This window comes from Orycteropus afer, unplaced genomic scaffold (genome assembly GCF_000298275.1).
Source record: "Orycteropus afer afer isolate SDZICR_OR568_19922 unplaced genomic scaffold, OryAfe1.0 scaffold00034, whole genome shotgun sequence".
Taxonomy (NCBI): domain Eukaryota; kingdom Metazoa; phylum Chordata; class Mammalia; order Tubulidentata; family Orycteropodidae; genus Orycteropus; species Orycteropus afer.
In genome coordinates this window covers 16,710,708-16,720,985 of record NW_006921621.1, presented here as the reverse complement: position 1 = coordinate 16,720,985, position 10,278 = coordinate 16,710,708, and the positions used below count along the sequence as shown (strand labels likewise).

General features: G+C 42.1%; 1 protein-coding gene across 1 annotated transcript in view; it reads left to right on the top strand.

Annotated features, from left to right (window-relative positions):
• TAF8 (TATA-box binding protein associated factor 8) overlaps positions 1-2,403 on the top strand; it is a 23,386-nt gene extending 20,983 nt beyond the window's left edge. The window contains exon 8 of the mRNA XM_007936251.2: positions 2,260-2,403. Coding sequence (XP_007934442.1) covers positions 2,260-2,403 — 144 coding nt within the window. The remainder of the gene's footprint in view (positions 1-2,259) is intronic.
• Positions 2,404-10,278: the final 7,875 nt, after the last annotated feature.

Below are 10,278 nucleotides of genomic sequence, written 5' to 3'. Positions count from 1 at the left end.
CTTTGTTCCATATAATTTTCTATGCTGAGCTCGTTTTGTTTATGAATCGTGTTATCACTTCCTTCATTGCTATTGTTTTAGTATTTGCTGAATATTTATGCTGGTCTTCTTTTTTGAAGAGAAGGTTTATTATTTTTCTTTGAGGTTACCCTGTGATTTATAGTTTTCTTACCAAGTTTAGAACAGTCTATTCTATCTTGCAGTTGTCTTGACTTCCCTACCATCTAGAAGTTCTGTAATGACACAGTTTTTTCCCTGTTTTTGGTTTGTAGTTGTCCTCATTTGTCAATTGATATCTCTGGTTCCCTATTTACAGTCTTGTAGGCTTATTTATTTACTTTGGATCCTTCCACAGCTGGGTTGGTTTCTGGGTTATATCATCATGTGTGTTAATGGTCAGTTGTTGTTGGCTGTTGTTGCTTCTCTGTCCAAAGGGCTCCTTTTAGCATCTCTTGTAAGGTTGGTCTGATTTGAATAAATTCCCTTAATTTCTGCTTATCTGGAAATGTCCTAATTTCACCATCATATGTGAGGGACAGTTTTGCTGGGTACGTAATTCTTGGTTGGAAATATTTCTCTTTCAGGGTTTTATATACACCATCCCATTGTCTTCTTGCCTGCATGGTTTCTGTCAAGAAATCCGAGCTTAGTGGTTGCCCCTTGTAGGTCACTTTTCTTTTTCCCCATGCTGCTCTCATGATTCTTTCTTTGTCTTTGGTTTGATAAGTTCGATGATGATATGTCTTGGTGATTTTCTTTTGGGGTTTATCTTGTTTGGTGTTCATTGGACTTCCTGAATGGATATATTCTCATCTTTCATCATACCAAGAAAATTCTCTTCCAACAAATCTTCGATAATTTTCTATGTGGTATTATTTTTATCATCCTGTTCTGGAATTCTGATGACATGTAGGTTACTCCTTTTGATGGTATCCCACATGAACCTTAAGCTTTCTTCATTTTGTTTTGATCTCTTTTTTGATCCCTTTCCAAAGAAGTGTTCAGGTATTTGCCTTCAATCTCACTAATTCTGTCTTCCATTGATTCAGTTCTGCTCCTTTGCCCATTCAATGTCTTATCTATTTCGGAAAATTTAGTATTAATCTTCTGGATTTCTGTGTGTGGATTTTGTATCATTTCTAATTTTTCATTTATTTGTCATTTTGTTCTTATATTGTCTTTCAAAATTGTTCTAGGGTTTTCTCCTTGATCTGTCTCTGTTTGTTGAAGATACCTAAATATAATTCTTTTGAATTCCTTATCAGGGAGTTCCAATGCTGCATCTTCTTCAGGGATGTGTTTTGAGTCTGTATCCTGGTCCATTGTTTCTCCTGCTGTATCTTGCTTCTTTGTGTGAACTGTGATGCTCTATTGTCTCTGAGGCATTGTGACGTTTTTGTTTTTATGTTTAATTGGTGATTGTATGTTGGAGTGACTTGCCCACGATTTTCATTTTCTTTGTTTTGTTTGTATGTTTGTATGTTATCTACACAAGCAGGGTATTGTGCTCCTCTATTTGCTAGTAGGCAGCACTTAACACACTCACCACCTGTCTCCTTTTCTGTTGTCAGCCTCTTGTATGTTCCTGCCAACCTTGTCAAACAGAGCCCATTCTTAGGTCCCTGGAATCCAAATGAGAGTGCTATCACTTTAAAATCCAAAATGGCCGCTGCTTGTAAACATTCAAAATGGCTACGCCCTCAGTTACTTTAAATATCCAAAAATGGCTGCTACGTGTAAACAATCAAAATGGCTGCACCCTCCGGACAGCAGAAAGTCCACAGCTCAGGTTGTCTCTCTTCTTGCTGTTTCCCTTCCTAGTCATAGACCACCAGTGCAGTCATCCCTGCAGCCCTTAGTGACCAAGGTTGAGCATTAGGTCAATTCTCAGGTCCCAACACCACTTGGAAATTTTCAGGCTATTGGTCCTGTCAGAGTAGCTGACGATCTACAGCTCCAACCATCTCTGTGCTCACTGTTTTCATTCAGGTTTTTCCACTAGTTGGTGCCTAATTCACTTCTGCATAGTTCCTTTCAAATCTCAGGGCTCCAGGATTATCTTCTATATCTCTGTCAATTGGTTTTTCTTTTCTTTGTTGAAGAGGGTCTGTGTTGCTTGTCTGCCTATTCCTCCATCTTACTGAAACTGAACTCCTAATTTCTTAGTGATACAAGTGTTAATGGTAGTTCTTATTATGGGCATCTGATCTCTTTCCTTATGTCACTGGTGTTTTGTTTTATTTTGGCTTTCGCTCAAAGGATGATTCAGGAGCTGAGAAGGAGAACGCATCTGTCCTGCAGCAGAACCCCTCCTTGTCAGGAAGCCGGAATGGGGAGGAGAACATCATTGATAACCCTTACCTGCGGCCTGTGAAGAAACCCAAGATCCGCAGGAAGAAGTGAGTTGAAGGCTGGGCTCCGGAGAGGCTTCTCGGGCCGACTGAGGTAGTCTTTTCTGCTCCTACGCAGAAATGAGGTTCACCAGTGAGTTAGAACCTTGGGGGAGACTCCTCTGCTGAGAGGAGGTATTTTCCCTTTTCCTCTCCTTGTTGGTTCCCATGTATTCCTTACAAATTGAGGGTCCCCAGATCTGAAACCAACTCTCAGAACCCTGGATTGTTCCCCTCTAGAAGGAGAGCTGGCCGGGGCCCCCACCAGGCAGGCTCTATGGATTCCTCTTCTTTCTAGGTCCCTGTCGTGAGCTGAGAAGGAAACCTGGCTTATACAGGGTTGCGGATACCACCCTCCTGGGCAAATTAAAGGCACTTGAGGGAAGAAGAGAGAGTGTCCTCCTGGTGACTGAGCTGAGGTTGATGGGGTGTGACTGAGCATGATTCTAATAGCAAACTTTACATTAAAATGGCCTGTTGTCACTGGGTGTGTGGCTTGAGGAAGATGAGAGGCAAATAGTGAGGCTTCTTCATCAAGCAGGCCACATTATAGGCACAGGGGCAGCTAGTGATTTCCTTTATCACAGGACTTGATTCCTTTGAAGCCTGAAAGACCAGGGACGGTGGTGGGAAAGAGAGTTCTTTGCCTGTTTTGCTTACTACCAGAAAGGTTTTGTGCCTAGTTTATATTTCAGGATATCTGGACCCCCTTCTAATGACTTAACAAGCAATTTGTGATATGAATGTGTTGTCCCAGAACCTCATTCTTATTTGACTCTTCTCCTGGGCTCCAGGTGACCTGTTGAACTGATTAAAAGTGGCTTTGCCCTCCCTGGACATGTTGGAAGCAGGAGGCCAGTGAGCTGCTGACTGGTTCATTGATCACAGCTTTGATCTAGGGCTGTTGAGAGTCAGGGGCTGTGGGTGGGTGACATGTTAATGTGAAGGAATGTGGCACAGAAGGGCTACCCTGATCCTCTCATCAGCATGTGATCAAAGTACCTTCAAACAGGGTAGCACTCTCTCCTCCTGAGAGACTTGTCACTTCTTATCCCTCTGTGGAATGTGTGCTTGGAAGCCACCAAGTCACGGCCCCGCCTGGGAAGAGAGGTATTCTCTGACAAGGGCCAAGAGCCCTGAGTAGTATGCATTGCTTGACAGAAGAGCCGGATTTTAGACAGCAGGAAGCCATTCTGGCAAGGTGGCAGAAGAGCGGGCGTGGTCTTGTATTCTGAAAGCTGAGCAACCTGACTAGGCTTCTGGGTGGCTGGTGTGGACAGAAGCCGTGCTCCCACCTCATGGCAGAAGTGGGCTAAGGAGCCAAGAGGGCAAAGCCAAGGTGTCCTTTCAGAAGCAGGTCTGAGTATCTCAGGCTCAGTCTCCGGGGGAGAGACAGCTTCATTCTTGATGTGCTCTACAGACCAGAAAATAAGTTTTTAAGGAAAATTCTGGGCAACCTGATATCCTGTGGCCAGTCTCAGAAGGAATAAATCATAAAACCAAGTCCAAGGAAGAAAGTGCCAACAACACCTAGAAATTTAACACAAGACAAGCAAAGTGTTCCCTCGGCCAAAATCCTAAGGTCCATATTGAGAGCTTTATTTTAATTTATACTCCCACTTGGTGTCAAGTGTCATCTCTTACTTTTCTGTCATCTTGGTGAATTTGAGAAACTTGGTGACTGGACAGAGGGTTCCATGTCCCACTGTTCCCTGGGATACTCTGTCTCTTTGCCTGGAAGGAAAGAGCTGCTTGTCGGTAACTGAAGAGGGGGTGCTAGTGAGATAACCAGATTCTTCAACTCTGGACCAGAGATGGGTTTTCTAGTGACCCAAAATTCCTTAGTTGAAAGCAGTTAGACTGGAATAGCTCCCGTGTACATAGTGCTTGAACCTGTGTCCAGCACCCTGGGGTTTGTGACTCAGTTCTTGAAATTCTTAGCCTGGTGAGTTTAAATATAGTCCCAGGTTTGAGCCACGGCAGATGCAGGGAGGGCCAAAATCTTTTCAGCCTGCTGTTCTCACTGCTTTTAGGAGCAGTCATCCCAGCCAACATTTCTGCAGCTCCCCATTCGTCACTGACCAGAAGCACTTGTTGAATGCCAGTATGCTAAGGGATAAGGTGGGCTTTGGAAAAGTATAGCCATATGGCCATTTCTGCTGTTGAGATTGCAGAAGCTGTACTGCTGCCATTCTGTTCTGGAGGAGAGACACTGGGAAATGTTTAGACAACTTGAAACATTGACCCGACCATTGTTTTGCATACTTCTCAATGTCTATTATAAATTTCTATTTTTTATAACTCTGGAGGATTTTTTTTGGATTAAAAAATGTGATTATAAACACATAATAAAATGTCATAATAAAAACTTCATAAATGAAACAGAATCATGAGGTTTGAAGTTAATTTGTGTTCTGAAGTTGCAGCAATGCTTAAATCTGTGGATGGCCCTTCTATTGGATTAAATAACCCTGGAAACTTTGTCAAACGTTTTATTTTGGAAATTTTCAAACACATGCACAACTGGAAAGGAAAGGAAAGTATACACCCAGCACCCAGCTTTAATAGTTACCAACATTTTATCAGTTCTATTTCATTTCTTTCTGGAGTATTTTTAAAAGCAAATGTCAGGTTTGTCATTTCAATTTGTAAATATGTCAGTATGCATCTTATCTTTGTAAACTATTTTATTTTGAAAATTGTAGAGTCACAGGAAGTTACCAGAAAAAAAATAAATAGGGAGGTCCCATGTACCCTTCACCTGTCTCTCTAGTGGTAACATTTTGCAAAATGAGTCCAATATAGAAACAAGGAAATTGATGTTAGTGCAATGCACAAACCTTATTCAGATTTCACCAGTTTCACGTGCACTTATAAAAGGAGCCCTGGTGGTGCAGTGGTTAAGCACTCAACTGGTACTCAAAAGTTTAGTGGTTGAAACCCACCAGCCGCTCTGTGAGAGAAAGGTGTGGCAGTACACTTCCCTTAGATTTCAGCCTTGGAAACCGTATAGGGCAGTTCTATTCTGTCCTATAGGGTCATTATGAGTCAGAATTCAACTTGGCAACAATGGGTCTATGCACCATTTGTGTGTGTGTGTACGTATGTATAGTTCTATGCAGTTTTGTCACATGTAGATTCATGTCACTACTACCACAGTCCACCCCACAGTTCCATCGCCCAAGGCTCCTTCATGCATCTCTGTAACCACACCTACTTCTCTCCTTTTTCTCATCCTGAGCCCCTGGCAACCACTACTCTTCTCCAGCTGTGTAATTTAAAACATGTTATTTAAGTGGAATCATAGAGTATGGAACTTTCTGAGATTGACTTTTTTCACCTAGCATAATTCCTTGAGATCCCTCCAAGGGGTTGTACCCATAGATCATTTCTTTTTATTGTGAGTAGTATTCCACGGTGTGAATGTACCACAGTTTGTTTAATTCACATGTTAAAGGAACTCTGGCCTGTTTCCAGTGTTTGCCTTTGATGAATAAAGTTGCTACAAACGTTTGTATAAAGGTTTTTGTGTAAACATAGGTTTTCATTTCTCTGGGATAAATGCCCAAGAGTAAATTGCTAGGTCCTGTCCCTGGGTGGTACAAGTGGTTTGCTTTCGACTACTAACCTGAAAGTTGGTGGGTCGAACCTACCCAGCGGTGCCGCAGAAGAAAGACCTGGTGATCTGTTTCTATAAAGATTACAGCCAAGAAAACTCTGGAGCTCAGTTTTACTCTGTAACACATGGGGTCACCATGAGTCAGAATCTATATATATATTTGTTATGATAACTGCATGTTGTTTTTGTTTTACATGTTTAGTTTGACAAGAAACTGTCCAACTATTTTCCAGAGTTGCTGTACAATTTTGCATTCTTACTAGCAGTATATGAGAGAGCCAGTTTCTCCACATCCTCACCAGTATTTGGTGTTAATCATTTTTCTTTTCTTTTGTATTCTGATAGATGTATATCGTATCTCTTTTGGTGTTGGTTTGTATCACCCAAATGGCTAACATCATTGAACATCATTTCATGTGTGCATACATTGCTATATGTTTGTGTGTGTCTCATAAAATAATGTTCATGTCTTGCTAATTTTCTAATTGGGTTGTTTGCGATTTCTTGGATAGTCTAGATATAAGAGCTGTGTTGGATATGTGTTGGCAAATGTTTTCTCTGCATGTAGCCACTCTGTAACTTGTCTTTTCAGCCTCTTCACTATTTAAATTGTAATTTGAGTGAAAGTTTACAGAAAAAATTCACTTTACATACAATAGTTTATACACATTGTATTTCATGACATTGATTGCAGTCCCCACAATGTAACAGCTGTCTCCCCACTTCCTCCCATTGTTACCTTTCCCTGTGTCCTTCTTCCTATGCTTTCCTGCTCTCTGAGCGTTCTGCCCGCTGAGCGTTCTGCCCGCTGAGCATTCTGCCCTCTGAGCTGTCTCCCTGTGCAAACACTGCCCTTCTGATCTCCCATGGTTGATTGTTCTAAGGAATTCACCTACCTGGTGTAAATGTTCACGTTATGTACCTGTCTGTTGTTTGGCTGGAAGCCACGGGAGTGAGTTCAATTCCAGGCCCAAAGGATGACTAGGGGCCATAGTCTTGGGGGTTTCACCAGGCTCTATCAAACTAGTAAGACTTTACAGAGTTTTTTTGCAGAGCAAGTTTTTCATTTTCATGAAGTCCAGTTTATCTTTTTCCTTTTATAGATTATGGTTTTTGTGTCAAGTCTAAAAACCTTGTATAAGCCCTAGATCTTTTTTTTTTTTTTTTTAAGTTGTGATTTGGGTGAAAGTTTACAGAGCAAATTCACTTTCCATACACCAGTTGACATACACTTTGTCTCATGACATTGATTACAATTTACCCCAATGCAACAGCTCCCCTCCTACTTCCTCCTGGTAGTTACCTCTTCCCTGTGTCCATCCCTTCATGCACTCCAGCCCCCTGAGCTGTCTCCGTATATAAGCCCTAGATCTTGATCATGGTAGTTAAAGCATTTGGCTGCTAAGCAAAAGATTGGCATTGCAAACCTACCAGCTGCTCCATGGGAGAAACATGGGGCAGTCTGCTTCCATGAAAATGTGTAGCCTTGCAAACCCTCTGAGGCAGTTCTGTTCTGTCGTAAAGAGTCGATATGAGTCAAAATAGACTCCACGGCAATGAGTTTGGTTTAGAAAGCCCTACTTCTTGAAAATTTTATTTTATTTTTTTTCCTAAAATGTTTGTAGTTTTATACTTTGCCTTCTAGTCTGATCCATTTTGGGTTAATTTTTATATAAGGTGTGAGGTTTAGATGTTGTTGTTATATGCCATCGAGTCGAACCCAACTCAGAGTGACCCCTCCTTGGGTTTCCGAGGCAGTATCACTACAGACGTAGATTGCCCTATCTTCCTTCCGAGGAGTCGCTGGTGGTTTGAACCGCCAGCCTTCTGGTTAGCAGTCAAGTGCCTTAGCCACTATGCTACCAGAGCTCCCGAGGTTTAGATAGAGGTTCATTTTTTAGCTTGTGAATGTCCAGTTGCTCCAGCACCATTTGTTAAAAAGGCTACCTACCCCTTCCTCCATTGAATTGTTTTTGCAATTTTGTCAAAAATCAGTTGGGCATATTTGTGTAGGCTGATAGGCATTTTTTACATGTCATTATCACACTTAAAAATTAACAGTAATTTTATTGAATCTGCTAATATCCAATCCATATTCAGATTTCCAGCTATCTCAAAGGTGTTCTTTTTTGTCTTGTTTCTTTGCTTTTAACAATTGGCTTGTTTGAATCATGATCAAAATTAGATCCACACATTGTACTTGGTTTCCATGTATGTTAAGTCTAATAATTATCACCTGGTATTTATTGATGAGCACGGGGCCTGGCCTCCCACCTGCTGGGTGAGCAGCCCCAGCTGTGGCCTGGGGGTGAGGGTACTCAGCAGGCACCTTTGTTTCTGACCTTGAGACAGTTAAATGATAAACACATAGGATTTCTGTGAAAGACCAATAATAAAATGCCCTGGCTTTATGGAGACCATAGTTAGAGGAAGGCTCTTGTGGCCTAGTGCGTAAGGCATGTGACTGCTAACCAGAAGCCTCGCAGTTCAAACCCACCAGCCACTCCTCAGAAGGAAGGTTGAGCAGTCTACTTCTGTAGTGATAGTTGGGAAATCTACTTTTGTAGTGATACCACCTTGGAAATCCAAGGAGGGGTCACTATGAGTCAAATCCGACTCAACAGCAGTAGGAAAAAAAAAGGAACTGGAGTTCCCAGAGATTTGTTTTTCTAGAATCCTGAAGTCACTTTACTTGGAGACTGTGAGATCCAGCAAAACAGGGTTTTGGTCACATTCCTGTTTTTGACCTCACAACTCAGCAGCTGTGAGATCTTAAGCAAATCATTGAACTTTCAAACCAGTTTCTATTACAAAAAAAAAAAAAAAAAGTTGCCATCACTTTCCATAAAGCAGTTCACATACACTGTCTCATGACATTGACCACAATTCACCACAGTGCAACATCTCCCCTCCCACTTCCTCCCGACAGTCACCTCTTTACTGTATCTATCCCTCCATGCACCCCTGTCCCCTGAGCTGTCTCCCTGTGCATAAGCAGCCCTTCTTTCTCCCATGATTGTTCTCTCCAAGGAGTGTATTTACCTCAGGTAAGTGTTCAACTCATATGCTTGTGTTTTGTTTGGCTTAAAGCCACAGGTAGTGGATTCAATTCCAGACCTGAAGGGCAGCTAGAGGCCATAGTCTCAGTGGTTCCACCAGGCTCTCTATCAGACCAGCAAACCTGGTCCCCCTTTTTTTTTTTTCCAAATGATTTTGAGTTTTGTCCCTCATTGTTCTTCCTCTCTATCCAGGATCTCCTACATAGATCCCCCTCCCAGTGGTTGATAGTGGTAGCCGGGCACCATCTAGTTCTTCTGGTCTCATAGTCACATAGGCTGCGGATCACATGGCATACCAGTCACTAGGACTAATTGTTTCCATGAATTTTTGGTTTTCTTCATTCTTCTTTGCTCTGGATGAGGAGAGACCCATCATTGCATCTAGATGGCTGCTTGCAAGCTTTTAAGATCCCAGTCGCTACTTGTTACTCGCCAAAGTAGGAGGTGGAACAATGTTTTGTGTAGTATTGTTATGCCAATTGAGCTTGATGTCCCCTGTGACTATGGTCCTGAGCCTACAGGTTCAACTACTCAGTCCCTCTGGGTAGCTAGCTGTGACCAAGAAATGACTACAGCTTTGTCCCTTGTCAGCTCTTCTATACACCTGGGAGTTCAGATCATACAAATACACTTATAGGACCATTGTTGCCAGGGCTTTCTTCTGAGGCATCTCTGGGTGGACTCAAGCCTCTAACCTTTCAGTAAGCATCTAAGCCTATTAACCACTTGTACCACCAGTGACTCCTCACTTGTTGTAGGATGAGACCATTATGACACCTTGTCAGAAAGATTTCATGACTCTCTTGCTGTGCTTTATAAATGATGGTGTTATCCCATTGTCAGACCTTTCTTTTTTCTCTTCTGTTGCTTTCAAAATGATAAATAATAGCTAATATTAATTGAGAACTTATTCTTGCCAGTCACTGTCCTAAGTGTTTTACACATTTTGAGTCATTGAATCCTCACAGTTACCCCACAAGTAGATATTCTTACTGTCTCCATTTGCAGTTAAGGACACTGAACTGAGTAACCTGCCTCAGGCCGCTTGACTGCTAAGCAGTAGAGCAGCAGCCTGTACCAGGCATCCTGGTCCAGAATATATGTTCATTGCCTTTCTTACCCTTGCCTTGTGACTGTACCAAATTCTGTTCCTCAAATGCATTGAGCACCACTGTGTGCAAAGTGATTCCCACCACACACCCATGCGCTC